At 40.8% G+C, this 19,815-nt stretch overlaps 1 protein-coding gene across 3 annotated transcripts in view; it reads left to right on the top strand.

The window, feature by feature from the left end:
• LOC119007524 (short transient receptor potential channel 7-like) overlaps positions 1 to 19,815 on the top strand; it is a 53,033-nt gene that overhangs the window by 18,953 nt on the left and 14,265 nt on the right. For all 3 annotated transcript variants that reach the window (XM_037077279.1, XM_037077278.1, XM_037077277.1), the window contains 4 exons: positions 1,651 to 1,815; positions 6,754 to 6,970; positions 8,359 to 8,592; positions 11,224 to 11,488. In XM_037077279.1, coding sequence (XP_036933174.1) covers positions 1,651 to 1,815; positions 6,754 to 6,970; positions 8,359 to 8,592; positions 11,224 to 11,488 — 881 coding nt within the window. The remainder of the gene's footprint in view (positions 1 to 1,650; positions 1,816 to 6,753; positions 6,971 to 8,358; positions 8,593 to 11,223; positions 11,489 to 19,815) is intronic.

Raw genomic sequence — 19,815 nt, 5'->3', positions numbered from 1 at the left:
TTGATTGTTACACTGGTCGACCTCCTACTGAACATCGATCGCTCTGTCGTCCACATCCTTCCTCCAGCTGGAACAAAACATCTATCCTTTCCTTCCTCAGCAGAGCAGAGGAGGCTTTCATTTATCACGTCCTGTCATGGAGTGAAGTCGTCAGCAGATCCTGAAATACCAGACCGAGTCTTATTTGATAAAGCAAACATGTTTAAGTAGCGAATACAAACACTCAGTGCTGCCTGCTTTCTTTTGCATACTGTATGTTAAATAGATTTTTCCCAGCCTGCTGTTTATATTTTTTCATTCTTAATGAAGTCAAGTGGCAACAGTGAGTACAAACATGCTGGGAAGAATCTTCTTTGATTGTAATAAATACACAACAGATGTGAATGTAAAAGCAGCTGACACACCCAGCTGTAGCCCAAGAATATTGTTAATCTTTTAACCCTATTACTTTTGTTCTTCATTGTGGTGAATTCAGGGACACACCTTGTGTAGCATTGCTGCGTTTTATGATCATTGTAATATTTTATTCAGCGGTTGGCAGTGGTTTGATTCCCCTGGTCTGCATGTTGAAGTGTCCTCGGGCAAGTTACTGAACCCCAAACTGCTCTTGATGTGCTGGTCGGCACCTTGCATGGCAGCAACTGCCATCAGTGTATGAATGTATGTATGAATTACTGTAAGTCGCTTTGGACAAAAGAGTCTGCTAAATGCCCTAAATGTAAATCTGTAGACAAATTTAGAGAATACATTTAATCCGCTGCTTTTGGCACTATCATTCTAACGGGATGTTGGAGTGGGACATAAAGAATGCAGCAGTTGCTCAAATGCAAGTTGGACCCTAAAAGCAATATTTGGAAGAGATAAACAATCCTACTCTGTAATAGGAGACACAACTCCATGTTATGTTAAAAACACAAAAAACAGGATTTTCAGAGTCAAACACCCAAAAAACTGCACCATGTTCCAACTTGTACAGCTTTGCTGAAACAACCACTGGGGTAATTTTGTTTACACTGTCCCTGGTGTGTTGTTTCCTGGGGTAAATCCAGTGGTGGAAGAAGTATGAGAACGTTACTGTGATGTAGCAATATAAATATATATGTACCTCCAAAGCAGCAAACTCTGCTTCAGTATAAAACATAAATGCATTATTGCAGGATGACCCCTTTCAGAATGTCTCCTATAAATTCTATATTATTGTATCATTATTAGTGAAGCATGAGCCTGTTAGCAGCATTGAGTGTTTGTGTGTATAAAGGCTCCAGGATAGTTTGTGAGATCAGATTGTTATTCTCAGTGTGTTGTTTATCTACAGGTTTTTTTTTTTTTTTAACAAAATACTGAACCCCAAGATAACTATGCTCGCTTCCAGCTTGTTAAATAATCCTCCCTCTTCCTGTTTGTGACCGGGGGCCATTTCAGTGTAGCTGCCAGAGACGCAGCATCACACTGTTTGCTTAATATTCTGCTAAAGACATTACACACCCCTCACGGGATCTGGGAATTTTTTTTTTTTAAAATGTATTAAAATGTTCCTTTCTCTACCCTCTTCTTTCTTTCTCCTCTCTCATCTTTCTTGCCCCATGTCCCAGTCGCCTTGCCCTTTATTCTACATTGATTTTATATGTCTCTTTCTGTCTGTTTCTCCAGTTTGTTGCTCATCCCAACTGCCAGCAGCAGCTACTGACTATCTGGTATGAGAACCTGCCGGGTCTGAGGCAACAGTCCGTTGGGGTGAAGTGCTGGACAGTGCTGGGGGTCGCCGTAGGTCTCCCTTTCCTGGCTATTGCCTACTGGATAATGCCATGTAGCAAGGTATGAATCACACATGTGCACAGGGGGGTCTAACAACAGAGGGTGGAGGTGGCTACATAGACAAAAATGTACTTGACTTGACACGGACACAAGCAGAAGACAGCAACTCCCCCAGGTGGAGGTAGCCAAAACAATCATATACGGTTCCCTCTTCAGTTACCATTCAGATCTTTTATCATCTGAGTGCACTTTGTCATTCACATGCGCACAGGTTTTTTTTTTTTTAATGATCTGGTTCACAAGTAGCTGAAAAACAAACCCGGCATCATCGGTGGCCTCAATTACATCTTCATGTCCACGGCTGCTTTCATCAAAACCCTCCAATTTCAAAGCAAATGATGCTATATCTGACACCCAGGTGCTGCACCACTGGGTCACAGTGACAATAGGTCAACATAAAACTTTTCATGTCTGTGTGAATCCTTACTCATCGTACGATTGTAAGTAATGTGCTATGATGATGCCAAAGGGCAAAACTTTATTGGTTACTCAAAATTAAAGTCCAAAATAAAAGGAATTAACAGTTTTATATTCCAAAGGTCTGTAACCATTTTAAAAAGTATGTTTTTTAGGATATATTTTACATTTACAAACCGGAAGACCCAAGTTTCATGCTAAAGTCCGGGTCGCTAAAGAACCAAGGTAAGCTTTTAAAGGGTGAGGTGTACTTGTTGCCGTTGTCTCAATGTGCTGTGACTTCTAATATGGATGTTCTCATGCTTTGGCACATTTTTCCACAACATGCTGTGTATATGCTTGTGGCAATAATAATGGATGTCAGTTGCCAGAGAGCAAACCTTGGCAGCTAAACAACTCACTAAATATCACAAAATGATTGTATGGATTTAAACCCTAACACTTTAAGTGCAGAAGGGATTTGGGGTTAATGCTTGCATGCTAACAATCTCATTCCAATCCTTTTGCAGCACCTATGAACATGCTACCAGTAGCCATTCTAGCATAGCTTCACGCTTAAGTCATAATCCATCCAAAATCTACCATCTGTACGAGTCAAAGACACATACTGTACAGGTAGCTTGTTTTGTACCCAAATGTAATGCTAATCCCTCCAGTAGTTTGAGTAGATATTTAAGTCTAGACCAAAGTGTTAGCGGGACAAAACAAAAAAGACTAGCATGGCACACACTACAGATTTGCGACTTCAAGAGCGCCGTATAATCACCATTTGATTATGGGGCCCTACAGCCACATTTTGTTAATGCTCCATCAGGCAAATTATAATCTTTAAAATGACACAGTATAAGAGAGGCCACACACCCATATACTCATACAGAGACTGTGTGCAGATCTGCTCATCAACCTGGATAATCCTCTACCTCATCACCAAGTGCTGTGTGTGACTGTGTGTCTGTGTGCGCACTCTGTGGTGGATTCAGAAACAGTATGGAGGACTACGGAGTGGTTCGTGTCAGGTGTGACTGTTGAATTAGTCATTTTGTTCGCTAATCGAGAGGAAGCAGCTGATCTTAAGTGTGCGAGGGAGAACTGAGAGCAGTAATGCTGAGAGCGTCTCCACCATCCCATGCCATGCACATCCATACATTTGATTATATTTGATTAAAATGATGAGCCTGTGTGCAACAGCCTGTCATTTTCTGCCACAGCTGAGAGAGCAGAATGAAAACAACGTGGAGAAATGAGGAATTAATATAAGATACAAAGCAGCTCAAAACTGTGTATTGATATTATCAGTAGTATAAGAAGTAACATTATTAAAGACCAGTTCATGACTGAAAATACTGAAAATAGGCATTTAAGGCCCAACTTCAGATGGTGGTATAACAATTTAATCAAACTAACAAATGAGAGACAAAATTAATGTTTATTCATGCTCTAATAACAATGTGACAGAAGCTCAACAGAGACACAAAGCTGTATTAAATTATTCTGATAATGAAATAGATAGAGACACGATGACAGACACAAAGAGAAAGCTTTGATGTGTTTTGGTTGACTGTGTGCAGCATTGCCGCCCCCCCCCCCCCCACACCTGCCATTAATCATGCAATTTTCATCTGCTCATCTCATCAATTGCTCATCTCTTACAGCTCATAATATTCTTCCATTTTTACGCCAGGGCAACAAGCCATTATCAGAGGCCCGAACCATATTACATTTCATATCAGCGGGGGAGATGAAGAAGATATTGGTATTTTTTGTTGTTCAAAAACAAATAGTAAGTCATCAAAGAGATAGGCTTTGGGAGGTGGTGAGAAACAGATGCGTATTTGATACCGAATGGTTCTCATTGATTAAAAAAGTTGAAAAGCGATGAATACATGCTGGGAGATGGGACACATATTGGTCGGATCTCGCTGGGATAGTTTTCGGCTTTCCTGAATGACAGAAAAGAGATGAAACATGAAATAAGAGAAGAGAACAAGGGATATGTAAAAAGAAAAGTGTTGCCTGGGACTGGCCGGCAGGTTCCTCTCCTCCTAGAGGAAGCTTTGTGCTTACGTCAAGGAAAAAGTCAATAATCTCAATATTTGATTAGATTTAAACTGCACAGCTGCTACCCTGGAAGGGTCATCTTGTAGCATTTTATTGTTGATGGACAATTATATTGATCCAGCCAGTGGTGGAAAGTACATTCACTACAGTAATTTTGGTGCTCTTGTACTTAAGTTGTGAATTTTCATTTTATGCTAATCTATACTAGGCTCCACTGCATTCCAGAGAGAATATTGTAGTTGTAACTGCACCACAGTTATACTGCATACGCATGTATATGTACTCTGTGATGAAAATTGGCTAATTCGACCTCTAGTCAGGTTGAAAATGAATGGATGCTTGAAATTAAATGAATAAAGAAAAGACGGAATTGAGTAAACAAGAAAATAAGAGAAAGAAATGGGAAACAAAATAAGAAAAGAAAGGGGAATCCAAAAAAGGAATCAAAAAGAAGGAAACAAGGAAAGGAAAAAATAATCAAATGAGGGAAATAATGACAGTTATGAGGAAACACAGGAAACAAGGGAAGAAATAATGGAAATAATGAAAGAATTAAGGGAAAAAGGGAAAGGAAATACAAGATGGAAACTAACAGTAAAGGAAGAGGAGGAAGGAAGGAAGGAAAGGATGAAAGAAAGGAAATTAAAGGAAAAAACAATGACTACGAAATGGAAAGATATTAAGGAGGACACGAGTAAAGAAAGAAGGAGGAAAGAGAAAAGGAAATATTGAAATAATTAAATAAAACAAGGACACAAGAAAGGGGTACAAAAGGAAAAACAGTGACAGGAAAAAGGGAAGGACCCCACTTTTTATAGGTTGTGATTATCTAATTCATGTCTCTGTCCTTCTGTTGGTCTTTTTTGCCTTTTCTTCTCTATTCTCTTGGGAAATTCAAACCGAGGTCACTATGAGAAAAAAAGTCCAGTCAGTATTGATACACACAGGAGAGGCTCACAATCCATGTATCAGTAATGCAATGACATCATTGAATAGTCCTCTAGTATATTAATCGGTCGGTAAGGGTTCAAACCTAAAAGTGATTAAGCTTGGGAAGAAGAGCAAAAGGTTTATGGATCTGAACTGTAATTCTGTGTGATTGGAAGTTAGATCAAATAACCATTTAGATAATCTCTGTTGATTGGATGGTGTATCTGTTCGTGAGGATAACGAGAAAAGAGACTCAGAAGTGACAGATTTTCAGGAGTGGACATGAAATATAATCCACAGTATGGCAGGTTTCTGCTCTTACCTGGACATTGTAAGTAATTATTCAGCGTGGCTGTCTGTCTGCATACAGTGTATGTAAGGCTTGATTCTCCCAAGTGAAAAGATGTTAGGGAATAATAAAGGACACAGCAGCTCCATTCTGGCCTGGTGAGATTCCCATTTTCACACCAAACCTCTTTTATTCAGTCCGCATGCATCTGCTGCCAGCGGCCAACATTTCAAGAAGATCAGCTCTCGTCACCATCACAGTGATAAAAAAGAAACCCGTGGGGTTTGCAGTCGTCACACCGCTGCAGGCCTGATCTTGGATGACCATCTCATTTAAACTGCGGGTGGAATGGATCAGCCTTATCAGCGGCGCAGATGGGGTAAATGGAGGGGGCAGAGTCATCTCAGTGGCAGGAGGAGGTTTGGAGGAGGTTTTGCAGGGTTAAGATACACCAGACAATCTCTTCCCACAGGGGATAGTAGTGTGTGTGGCATGGGGACAGCTACTGAATCTGATGTGTTAGTGTGCATGCAGAGAGCAGAGCTATCCTGTAGGTAGTTAATATTGAACACAGCAGGCTTAGAGAGTGGCAAATGTTGGGATCTCAATGACGTCTGTACGGGGTTTGAAGTGTGTGTGTGTGTGTGAGTGTGTGTGTGTACATATTTTTTGCAATTATAAAGGTCCCTCTGTGCGGCGGCGTGTTTAACGCTCCTTGTGCAGCACCTCCTCACGTCACGTTCTCCCCATATGGTTCGGTTCCACAAACTCTGCTGATTGTTTGGCATCGAGTTACTCTAGCATTATGTTGCTGCGGGAGTGATCGGTGGTTAAGCACATCCATGAATTACAACAGATGCTGTTTTCCCGCTATGATGGTTGTGTAGTGATGCTTTACAGATTTTGATCTCCTGAGGGGCGAAATCTCAGAAACTCTGCAAAAAGCATGAACACAGTTATCTCTGAAACAGAAACAGATGTTTTGTTTGGCTGCTTTTTACACTTGTGTATAGTCATTTCTGTAACTGATCGAGTAAATTACGAGTCTAACATGTATCTTCAGCCTGATTCCCTTGCACAAAAACTGATTTTGCAAGCTTGTGCTTTAAGGAGACTTATTATTGTACATAGAACAGCTGGCCAGATACACATTGAATACAAATGATGCTCTGTGTCAACAAATATTGAAATAGAAATCTGTTTGTAAGCAAATGAACTTTGTAAAATTATCTTTTGACTTCCAGATAGGTCAGATTCTACGAAGCCCGTTCATGAAGTTTGTGGCTCACGCCGTCTCCTTCACCATCTTCCTGGGTCTGCTGGTTATCAACGCCTCCGACCGCTTTGAGGGTGTCAAGAACCTGCCCAACGAGACCATCACGGACCACCCACGACAGGTGTTCAGAGTCAAAACCACCCAGTTCTCCTGGACAGAGATGTTGATCATGAAGTGGGTGTTGGGTAAGTCGCCTTGCCACGCACACAATGCACACACACACTGTGACGTGTTTAAGATTCTGCACAGTTACAGCCAGTTAAAATGCAAATAGATTTGAGATAATCGCTGTCAAGGCAGATTTTCCATCACGATAAGGAATAACCTTGATATGGCATAGAAGAGAGTTGAGACAGGACATTTCCTGGAGGGTGTTTCTTTTAACATTTTCATTTTTTAAGCAGTGTTAATGTACTTTTTCAACATGCAGAAGATTTATGTTGATTATACCCACCAAGGCTTTAAACAGTTTTTGATGTTAATCCAAAGGAGTTTTTCTACAACACCCTCTGCTCAAATCGATAAAAAGTAAAAGAGTCTGTGACCCTTCTTGCCCAGCTTTGATATGAGGCAGAATTAAAGATTAATGCGGCACCATGCTAACCGAGTGGATGAAAGCCAGTGTTTTGGCAATACGACAGTTCATTCTCTTTTATCCTCCAAAGATCAAATACAAGTTTCCTAGGTGGATATAGCACAGCCCAGACTTGCAACAGTGGCCATTCTGTGTCCTTAAGATAAACTGGAGGCAAAATTTGGAGGTTGACTTGAGATGTGGTGCTGAATTAACTAAAGACGGAGGGATGGAGACAAAAGGGAGAAGATGGGTGAAAGTTATGAGAGGGATGGAGCATACAAGAAGGCAGGCCTGAAGAAACAGGGAGACACACAGGATGTACAGACAAAGACAAACACAAAAGATGAATAGCCTATGGGCAATATCTGTCAGACCTCAGCTGCTTCCCATCTGCTGATGTTCTTCCTTTCATCTACACACACACCCATATAATAACATTATGTGAGTGGTTTGTGTATGTTGGTGCACATGGTTCTGTTTTTATTTGTTTACGTGTAATGGCACCATTCTTTTCCCATCCGCGGTCTTTTTTGGCAGCAGGTGCGTGTGTGTGCGTGTGTGTGTGTGTGTGTGTGTGTGTGTGTGTGTGTGTGTGTATGTATGAGCAGTGATTGGTGGCTTAGGTAGAGCAGGGTAATTGTAATTCCAGCAGCATGTTTTGAAGGCCCAGTAATTGTTATAGAGATGGTACTGATCAGAGGGCTTTTTTCAGTAAGCAATTTTCTCCTTGTTTTGGCTCCAAATAGAGAATGACACAGTTGTTGTGTCGGAGGAATTAGATGTGTGCACACCCGAGCTATGAGTAGGGTTGTTGGAGTGGTTTTGTATAAATTATAAGCTTTGTTGTCAACACTGGTGTCGGTGCTTGTTGCTTTTGTGATCATGTGTGTGGTATAACCTTGTTTATGATAGCATTAGAACCTGTCAGAGCCTCTTCAGCTCTCTTGCGTTTTCCATTTTTTGCACATAGTTACATCCATGTTTTCTATTCCTCAGGTATGATTTGGTCGGAATGTAAGGAGATCTGGAGTGACGGGCCCAGAGAGTACATCATGCACCTATGGAACGTTCTGGATTTTGGCATGTTGTCAATCTTTGTGGCGTCCTTCACGGCACGCTTCATGGCGTTCCTCAAGGCCACCAAAGCCCAGCAGTATGTAGACATGCATGTACCAGATGAGGACCTCAGCAATGCCTCGCTGCCTGACGAAGTCGCCTATTTCACTTACGGTAAGTAGTTACCGTCTAGTTAATATTTGAAAATGTATTACACGATTGAGGTTTGATACTGAACTCAGTACTTTGAAATATGATGAGATTTAGAGTATAGAGAAAAAGAGAGAGAGCGAGACGCCAGCCCTGGAACAGGTCACAGTGAATCAGGCCAACACACGCTACAGGATTTGTAATGCCTGCTCAACAACAAAATATAAAAGCTGAAGAGGGCTCCATGTTTGATTTGATGTTTGATCCAGGTTCTATGCAGTAGCCACTGCTGATGTAATTGTTAGCACAATGGCCTGCAGCCATTACTGCGCTCATTAATGAAGAGTGAAACCCCCTCATGAACAGTGAAGCTTTAAGTGTGGTATCGACAAGTTCATTGACATCTTCAAGACATTCATTTGCAAGTTGTTTTAGGTTGTAGATGGAGATAACTGGTCCTTTTCCAATGTCTTAATTGATGTTATTCTAGCATTTTACTAGCATCAGCCAAAACTCAGCTACTGGCTGCAATGTAATGTTCCTTTTGACAGTTATCTCTATTTTTCTGTTATTTCTTTATTTTAGTCAATGTATCCAGGTTGGGTAAAGTGCACATAGTAAAAACTGTTTATCCAGCTGCTTTCAGGTCCCCTTCTGAAAAAGACATTTGGCATACAATTTGGCAACACACAAAGTTTGACTGCTGCATCTCATTGGCTCGTTTGTCATAAGCTTAATCTCTTTCCCATCAGGATTTTCAACGTGCATGCAGCACCAGGACGCTAGAGATAGATGGGTTACCTTGAGGCAAACGATCAAGGGCGTAAAAAAAATTAGTATTAGTATTACAGCAGTTTAAAGATGTTTTTTCATGAATAAAAAAATCATTAAATTACTATTGAATTATTTTAACAGTATTTGTACAGGAAGGATTCTGTCCCAAGCCTAAAATATGAATGTAAGTGATGTTTGCATTTGATAAGATCAAGATTGTGAGAGTGTTTTTGCACTACATTTCCCAAAGATTACAAATGTGACAGTCTTTCTCTTTGTTTTCCAAGCCATTGTGACTATTTCTATGCGTGATAACTGTTCTTATCCTCCAATCTTCAGTCTGGAAAACAGTCACTTAGTCTGACAAAAACTCACTTCTTATCTACCAGCACAGTGTGTCCCCCCCCCAAAAAAAGCCTGTTCGACACCATATAATAGATTGTAAAAGCTTTAATGAGGTGCTTGAATCATTGTTGTGCTACAGCATTCACTGATAAGGAATAACAAATCATATGAGTGTTTTGTGTAACAATGTCATGAAAAGCTAAAACCTTGAGCTGCAGCACTGGAAGATGGAAGTTTATTCTTCACTTGGATAGAAATGAAATTGTTGCATATTTATTCTGACCATCAGCTTGATGGCAACACGCCAAATTCAATGACTTCACATGCATACACTTATGCACATGCACAGGTTTGAATGATATTCTTACAATTACAAGTATATATATTAAAGCTCAGAATACTAAGAGAAAAATTTAGATTCAGAGCCCACCCCAGATAGTCATTAGTAACCAATTTTAAACAAGTCTATATAACCTGTAACACATCATGAAAGTTTTGCTTCACTTCCACAAAAACTCCTCTACAACATGTTGAAACACTGCCAAGGGGCTACTGGCTACTGGACTGTACACTTCATAGTGGCCTTCCAAGGGAACCTTCATCAGTGCTGTCATCTGGTGGACTGACTCTGTTATGACACGTCAGTGAAGTGATGAAGTTGTATATTACTGCAGTGTCTTTTCATATAAGCTGTTCTCTGTAGCTCCACTTTAAAGACATAAGCCTACTTTACTAGACTTTCACAGTTTATCAGTAAATTACATCTTCAAATGAAGTCGTTCATTCTTTTACTTCATTTTTATCTGATTTTGGTCTTTGTGTTACTTCATCAATCTCTTTTGTATCTCATTCCTCCATCTAGCTCAATTTTCCTCTCGATCTGACCTTGCCTTTCTTGGTGCCCCTCCTTTACGTTCCCTCTCTCTATCTCTGTGTCCTTACTTCTCCTTGGACACACTATCCCTTCATCCCTTCTCTTTGCAATGGCTCCCTCACATCTCTTCCCATCCTCACGTAATCCATCTACTTACTGCGTCTTCTCCTCCATCAGTGTTCCTAAAAGCCAAGATTATGTTCTTTAGGGACATCTCTTGTAAACATTTAGATCCTTCTGCAACCAACAGTTTGTTCTGCACATAGCCAGAAAAAAATAAATAAAAGTATGCAACATTGAGCTGAAGGTATGCAATAAATAAATTATAAATATTAGGATAGGAAGAGGATATTATGGCACAGTAAAAAAAAAACTCTGATTAGTTGTTTGGATTTGATATCATAAAAATATTAAAATCCTAAATCCACAGATGAAGCTGATGATTATAATGTTGTTTTTATTGTTGTTTCATCATTAATTTTACAGCTATGCTTGCTTATCTGATGCACCAGATTTAGTGTGAAAATGTCTGCTGACCTACCCTCTATTTTACTCAAACAATAACACAACCACCTCTGGTTTGTCTCTGCAGGAGTTCATTTAAATGATACATCAATAGCTGTTACTCAGCTGCACACATTTTTCTTTTTCCTCTTCTTCAGCCAGGAACAAGTGGCGACCCTCCGACCCCCAGATCATCTCGGAGGGCCTGTACGCCATCGCCGTGGTGCTGAGCTTCTCACGCATTGCCTACATCCTGCCGGCCAATGAGAGCTTTGGCCCCCTGCAGATCTCACTGGGGCGCACGGTCAAAGACATCTTCAAGTTCATGGTCATCTTTATCATGGTGTTTGTGGCCTTCATGATCGGCATGTTCAACCTGTACTCATACTACCTGGGAGCCAAGTACAATCCTGCCTTCACCACGTGAGTTCCTCTTGCTGTCAGAGTGATTTGGTAAATGTGTGTGACCGTATGATTAGGTGGTGGTTGTGTGCGCTTTGAAAAGAGGTCGATCATAATGTAGCTGCTTGACGGCTCTACTCTGGTCGTTTCATACAAGAATTGACTGCAAAGAAGGAAAAGAATTCATGTCAAAAGTATCGGATTTGGCTTGCATACTGCTATAATTGCCAGACAAAGCCATGGAACAAGGAAATCCCAGGACAATATTAATCGTCATATATCCTCCTGATGAGACTGTGCTGGGTTCATTAAATCCATGGTGCTTTATCAGTGGCACAGATCGAACTTTAATCTTCCCTCAGGTATAACGCAAGCAATCGGTCTGTTTTGTTGAATTTAATAAGAAGAATAGTGAAAGGGATGGCTCGCTAACTACAATCTATAACAAACACTGGTGAATTGTGGTTTTGTCTCACAGCTTTACCAAAGTTATGGGTATTCATTTGGGCTTTCCCTGGCACCATTTTGTGTTTACTGTACTGTGGAAGAGAGATCAACTCTGCTGTGTCAAAAATGAAAATAGAAGTGTCAGTGAGAGGTTCGTCTGAACTGTGGGAAAAATGTATCAGCATTGGTGTCGTTTAAATGTTTGACACTGACATTTAATTTTGGATCGGTCTGGAGAGAACCAGAGGAGATTTTGCAGATGTTCTGACAGCGTCTCAAAATGGTCAAACCATTTGGTGAAATTTCTCTGAGGCACAAGAACTTTCCCATCGCTGAAAGGAGACATTTTGAGGTTCATTGTTTCATTTTGGGTTACTACTTGAATATGTTAACATGCTTTAATGCCCCACAAACGCGGTTTTTCTCATACTGTCCATTGCTACAGCGCCATATTCCCTGTCTGTCTGATATGCTCTGTTTTAGCTCCTGTCTTTTTAAGGCCCCCCTCATGAATACCCAGTCTGCACTGATTGGTCGGCTCACACATGCAAGACCCTGCAGCAGTAAAAACAACAGAGAAGCTGTGCTAAATCACTTCTTACATTTCAAACTAGCTGCCAGGCATTATTCATGCAAATGTGCAACATGGTGTTGTTGTGTGATGTCAGGAAGTCACAGAATTAAAGGCGGGAGTTCTAATGAGGCGTTTCAGGAGCAGTATTTTCTGTGGGAGAGAGGAGCTTCTGTTGGTGTAGACAAGAACGGATATAAAACATTGAAGGAAAAGAAAAAGCACGCTTTATGAAGCTCCAGGGTACCAAAGCAGGATTTAACAAACTCTCTTCCTAGACCGTTGTTCAGGCATCAGCAGGGTTGTTGGAAAAAAAATCAGGTCAGACACTATATGATAATTGAAAATCATCTCACTGAAATTACAAAGGCAATCATAACAACACTCACAGTACTCTAAATGCACTTTACCTACTTAAGTGCTGCATTTAACTACATTCTCAGGGTCATCCATTTCAAATGGTCAAGTGCACTTTTTAAATGATATGCAGATTGCACTTGAAGGCTGCAGTGCATAAAAAACAACCATACATTGCTCGGATATGTATTTAAATGTTACTCTCATAGTTCAAAGTCTATACATTTTACATTGGAATTTCCACAGACATGTTGTGTTGTTATACATCAACCTGCCTGTAAAGCAGTCAACCTGTCCAACAAGTCCCGCAACACATCAATCTGAACAATCCGCCTCCTTCCCTCATTTTATCTTATCGGCGTGTCTGAGCGCTCATTCTTTCACACGACGGCAGATCTCTCACTGTCATTGTCTCGTATTTGTAGGAAAGTTATCCATCTCTGGCTGCTGACAGATTCTCTCAGCAGGTCTGTTTATCATCATTCACGTCGAAATGAAAACTCTCTCTGCGGTCTCTCGCTGTCACTATGTCATTATTCATTTTCTCAGAGGGCGACATCTGCAGATTTAAACAGATGACATTATGCCATTTGTGCTCGATCCAATAGAGCAAAACATGCTTTACAAGTTGGTCTGTGATTACTCTGTCATACTCTGTTCTTTCACTTGCTAAACAGAAAAGTTTATTCAGTAATGAAAACGAAGAGAGTTTGATCATTTAGTTTGCTTAGGCATAAAGAAGTCACTCAAAGAAGTTAACATTTCTTCTCCAAAACTATATAGTGAGCCTTTAAAACTAATGTAACAGGCCAGCTTTGAGAATGTAGAGTAGAGAGTAAAGTACAGTAAAAGAAAAAATGTAAACACTCAAGTAAAGTACAGATGTATGCATTGCCTGGACTAAAGAAGTCACAAGTGACCTCAATATATTTCTAAAGATGGTATCAGGTTAGAGACAAGCTTCGTTTTTTGTGATAATTCACCTGACCGGCTTTTGTGCACATAAAAAGATTGTGACTGTGAATTGTTCCCCTTAGTTAATTTTGTATCCCCAGACCGTCCAACCATGACAAACAACCACCAGGCATCAACATCTGTCTCCTCATCAGCACAGAACCTGCGCTGTCGTCTTCTTTGCCGTAGCTGGCTGGGAATATTCCCACTAAACCACATGGTAGTTCTTCTTCTGGTCCATTATTTGGCTTCTATATACACATCCTCTCTGTAATAGAACCAAACTGAAGGATTAAATATGATAAAGTTAGAGTGACCTGGCAGCATTGACACCACATCATTTTGAGTTGTTTTGGCGAGCTGCACAGCGAGTCAGATTTAGTTTCGTTGGCAGACTTCATCTTGCAGGACCGCTTGTCCATCTGTCTGGCTGCCTGTTCCCCTTATCTGGTTTCACACCTGTCTGTGCACCTGCCTGCACTTGAGTGTATATGTCCACATGATGCACAGGCTTTACTCATGGTTCTGTAGGTGTGGGACCGAGCTTAGCCTATAAACACAACTTTGTTTCAGATTGTTAGTGTTTTGCATATTTACAGATACTAAGGCACATGAAAGTAAATTGGGTCGAACATCTACTGTATGTTACAGCTGTGCAGCCCCAGTTGTTTTAATGCTCCAGATGTTATTATCCTGCCATTATCCTCTCGTATTGCCATCACGTGTGAGGTATGTGACGCCTGGGAGCAATTTACAAGCTAATGACCTGCTGAGCCTTCACCTTGGACAGAATCACTGATGATAAAAGGTGTGTGATTGGACTTCTAGTGTGAAGACTTGACTTTCGTCGTGCAGACTTACCCTACACCTCTCTGCTGTGCATATACAGCAGCTCCTCAGCTGAGCCCAAGCGCAGAGAAGGTGTTAGAGTCTGTGAGTTCTGCTTGGCTGCCCACACGGAGCCAAAGATCCAGGCAACGTGATGAGCAGACAGACGGAGCAGTGGCATGAGACGGAGTTAACAGACAGAAAGGAGGGCAGATAGACAGGTAGAAACAGAGCCTAATGGAAGTTGAGACGGACGGTGAGGAAGATTGTGGTCACAACCCGTGAGTCAGACAAAATGAAGACTTCTGAGAAAGCAAAGGACAAGAGTAGAAAAGACCCTGGGCCCTGCAGATGGAAGTGCCATATCATCTCCATTACGCACTCATTTCCATCATGAGTCTAATAATCCAGCTCTCTGTACATTGTCCCTTTATCACATTTCCTCTCTGCTTTAGAGATCAACATCAAGGCTGACTTCAAAAATCAGCATTAGCACAGCGCTGCTTAAAATAGAAACTACTTTGGTTCAACTGGAAAACCTCTGATTGAATTTCTTGTTTTTTGGCAAGAAAATGGCCCTGAGTTCCTCATTTTGTGTGACAGTTTTTCCATTGCCTACTTCAGTTGGTGGGAGCTGCATAAAGATGTACTAGCATGATGGACAGCCCTTTAATTCTGTTGTTGTTGTCAGTCTTTCCACCAGGGGTCAGTCTGGTTCTAAATCTTACCCTCTCTCTATAATGGTTTACAGAATGAATGCCTGACTGAACAGTGTCAATCCAATCAACCATTTTCTTCATTAATGTGTCTGTAAATGTGACAGAATTTGCTGTCTCTGCTCATTTTTTTGTTTCTTTTGTGTCTATTCATGTTTATCTTTCTGTGCCGCTCAATTCAATTACGAGGTGTGACTACAACGTGTTTGGCACAACTCTCCCGTCTATCTCTTGTCTTATCTTTTCTCTTGGTCCCCCCAACAGATGTGCCTGTATGGATGTAAGCTCTGTGTGTGTGTGTGTGGGCTGTGTGACTTCAGCTATCTGACAGGGCGTGTTTGATGGAGGGCAGAAGAAAGGGCTGGTCTGATGGCTCTGATACAGGAGGATGAGGAGGGAGCCAGGTGGAGGTAGTAATGATACCCCAGGAGGGGCCGCTTGGTGCTTGGGGGGGCGGAAGGAGGGACATGAAGGGTGGGATATAGTGAAAGAGCGAGGAGGAGGAGGAGGATGTCAATCTTTGTCATACATAGACTTAACCACACAAGCTTAAACTTATACTCACACACATACATGCACAGCTGGATGAGGCTTAATGAGGACTGAGCAGTAATAGCCACACATGCCCCTGTCCCCAGAAGACTGGATATCTGATTCACACACTTCCAAAAACACACACCACATGCTCTTTGTTCAGCGCCCACACGTTAATGTTTTTCTCAAATGCAAACACACTTAAGTGGCAACACACACACAAGGGGCACGCACATTCACACATCCTCGCCCTCGCTGTTTGTTTTTTGCATATGGTGCTGCTGAGGTGGGCAAACAAACATTTATGTACAAATCAGTCCACACACACAGACGCTTATCAGGATTCTGATTTGGACAGCCTCGGTCGGGCCAGTGGACCTGTCTTCATGTTCTAGTCAACCATGCTTGACAACACTGCACAGAGAGACAGGCGGAAAAGGAGTGGATGGACAGGGGAGTAAAGGCAGAAAAAAAGGAGAGATGGATGAAATAGAAAAGTGACGCTGCACATATTTTGGGGCAGAGTAAAGGGAAAGATCAACGTGGGGCTGCAATGACCCTGGGGAAAAAAAAATAGTGATGAGACTGATGCTGCAAATGTGCAGAAATAAGACGATTATTCAATCAAAAGAAAATTAAAAGGCAACCATTCTGATGAGTCTTTGGTTTTGGACTTTAAAGATGTCATCTTGGGCTCTTCCTCAGAAATTGTAATGAGCATTTAGAAAAATTTTGAGACATAAATCAAACAATTAAACAATTAATCACTGAAGTGATCTGCTTATTAAACAACAATGAAAATAATTAGAGTGCTCAATATGTATTTCTTTCTTCTGATACAATAACGGATAATTACCTGCCTCCTAACCTGAAGCATATGCACATTTGAGAGTAAAAGGGCTCAGATGTTTTGTTTACAATGTTGACTTTATCACTCCTCCCGGAACACGTGCAGAAGATGTATCACAAATTGTAATTGGCTGCATCCAAATGTCCAGACTTCACTGTACTTACAGACTTGTAGACTTTGCAGGTACGTTCACTGGAAGTCTGTGAAACTTGCTGTCCAAATTCACAGTTCATCCAGTCCACAATGGACCTCAAGCTGCTTCTTCTTCTTCTTCTTCTTCTTCTTCTTCTTTGTGTTTATTTGCCCTCAGCAAACCAACTTGACTAAATGTTATTGGCACTAATTATCAGCTCCAATTTTCACAGACACAAATAAATGGCAGATAATATAGATTCCCCAGTCGCACCAACAATTTATCAGACCAGTATGTATCATGTATCTCTAAAAATAATTATTACTCATAAGTGAAACAGTGGGAGTGATAGTGAATAAATGCAGCACAAGCATAGCAAACGGTCCACTGGCAGGAGGAGAAGGGTGGAGGGAGATGGAGTTAATGGGATGAGGAGAGGCCCACAGGGAGTGATGCCAATGCAGATGGGGTTGTTTTTGGCTCGGATGTTTGTTCAGGCAAAATGTGGTAGAATGGCCAGTATACATATGGAGGAAAAGGAGAGAGAAAGTGAGAGGATGAGAGAAGGTCAAACAGGCTGAACAACAGACAGCCACACAGGCTTTGGACAGATTTAGAGTCCATTCATTGAAAACAAAGGAAACAAAACAACTCATAGTATTTGCAGTATAAAGATTCTGACAGCAGTTCTTTTTTTGCAGCAGTAAGTGAGTGTTACCGCTTCACTTCCTGCTCTTTCTGTACCATAATGTGCTAATTTAGGTTACGTTGGTTTGAGTCATTAAGTTGCTTTGGCAACATGGGCCTTCTTTTCATACCAGCGAAATATGATTGAATTAAAAGACACAATGAGCGCCGAGACGGTACGGCCGAGATCGGAGGCATATCAGATTAAAGCCAAGGACAAAGCCATGTAATGCAATGTAAATGGAGAAAGACACAGAGAGAGAAAGACACAGAGAGGGTAGGGAAGCAAGAGCAGACACAAAAGAGAGTGGTGGAGTGGATAAAGGATGGCACATAGAAATGCCGAGATGAATATGCAAGCTTGTACTGAAGTTGAGGCTGAAGTGAATTCTGAGAGAAAGTGTAAGGAAGAAGAAGAGAACAAAACAAAGGGTGTGAGCTGTTGAGTCTATTGATGGATAGAGTTGGAAGTTGGTGGCAAGACTGAGATCCTGGTGAGAGAGACGGGTCAGAGAGGATGATGGGAGGCGGCTAAGAGAGCAGAGATGGCTGAGCAAAAGAGAGGACTGATTAACTCTGAAGGCAAGGCAAAGGTTTCATTTTGGAGACGTTCTATAACTAAGGTGAGACAGATTGAGAGACAACTGTGACAGAAAGAGGTAAAGAATCCATGCTACATGACAAACATGGGCTTTTAAATGTCACTGCTTTTCAAAGTTTTTATTTCATAATCACGACAAATGATGTCGAACATTCAGTTGTATCCCTTTGAAAACACTGAGGCCGTCATTTGACACCAATCCTTCAATAAAATTCGTCCCTTGAGTTGAGTTAAGAAGCTCCAGAGCATCATCACTCCATATGTGGTCATGTAAAGGCCTCATTACTGTTAATTAAACGATCACATGAAGAATTAATTAACTATGGGCACATGAAATAACATAATAGAGTCATAATTGGCTCCCTCAGTTGGAAAAAAACTGGAGGAAAAAAAAGAAAAAAAAGTCTGTTCCCTGCTAAAGTAAATTTGTGTGACAGCTTTAGTTACTTGTTATTTGTTAGATTGCAATTTTTCATAGCCATTTGATTTTGAATGTGAATGTTTGTCATCAACTGAGGGATGAAGTTTTCCTTTCACCAGCTTTTAAGCTAAATAAGCTATTTAAAAATCCTCTAGGATGAGCTTTAAAATGCATCGTCTCAGAGCTGAAAACAGGCTGCTACTCTGAACCTATGAAAAGTTGAGACACGTGGTTCTTACAGGACAGCAACGCTATGATGATGTGATAGAACGTGATGCAATGCTGTAAATCAAACTGCCCAAATACAGAAGTTGAAAATGTGCTCAACCTTCAGAAGTAAAATGCAACAAACACATGACGGCTGCAATAATTTAAATCCAACAGTACAACACTGACAAGGAGCGATTTTCTACGCAGTACTGAATACTTTAGAATACTTTAGATTAAATTATGCTGAGAAATCTGAATAATTTTGCTTAAGTATTGAATGCAGTTATTGTATTTTCACAATGTAGTATCAGTGCTTTTATTTAAAGCTGAAATAGACAGCTTTTCGAACACCCACCCCCGTACAAAAAAAACAACAACTGTAAAATTCCCAAGGATCCTCCATCTCAGTATGAAAAAGCAGAGTAAAACACTGGGTTGTATTGAGAAGTAGGCAGGTTTTATTACCGATCGAGTAGAAGAGTTGCCGGTAAGTCCTGCTGGTAAGGAAGAACACGTATCAGCGAGGGAAGAGACTTTCACATAACACCGCTTCATCAAGGGAATGCTTTTATTTTAACTTGGTTTCTCTTGCCACAGTTATTCCACTGGTTTCACCAAAACTTTAGAACAAAGACAAAATAATAATATGAGGCAAAAATAATATGATATCCTTGCTTGCTTAGCTTACATTCTTTGACAAGCAATACAAAGTTGACATTTAAATGTAGTTGATCATATTTTCCAAATGTATGTTTCAGTTTTAATATTTCAGGAGAACCTGATATAACAGACAGTAACCAACAAGGCAATGTTTCAGTGAGATAGATGGGAATTGCTTTCAGACAGTTCTCAGTTGTTCCTCTGGCAGATCATTGTACTATTTTGTCAAAGAACTCCTGTCTTCATCAGTAAGCTTGTTGTTTGGCAAGAGAACCTCTCTGGTACTAATAATTTATCAGGTTTTGCTGGAGTTGCTGGAATGATCATTTCCCCAAATCCTTGATTTCTTTGGTTTTGTTAAGGTTAATAAAGAAATCAC

Source organism: Acanthopagrus latus, chromosome 18 (assembly GCF_904848185.1).
Source record: "Acanthopagrus latus isolate v.2019 chromosome 18, fAcaLat1.1, whole genome shotgun sequence".
Classification (NCBI taxonomy): Eukaryota; Metazoa; Chordata; class Actinopteri; order Spariformes; family Sparidae; genus Acanthopagrus; species Acanthopagrus latus.
This window is presented reverse-complemented; position numbering and strand designations above follow the sequence as displayed.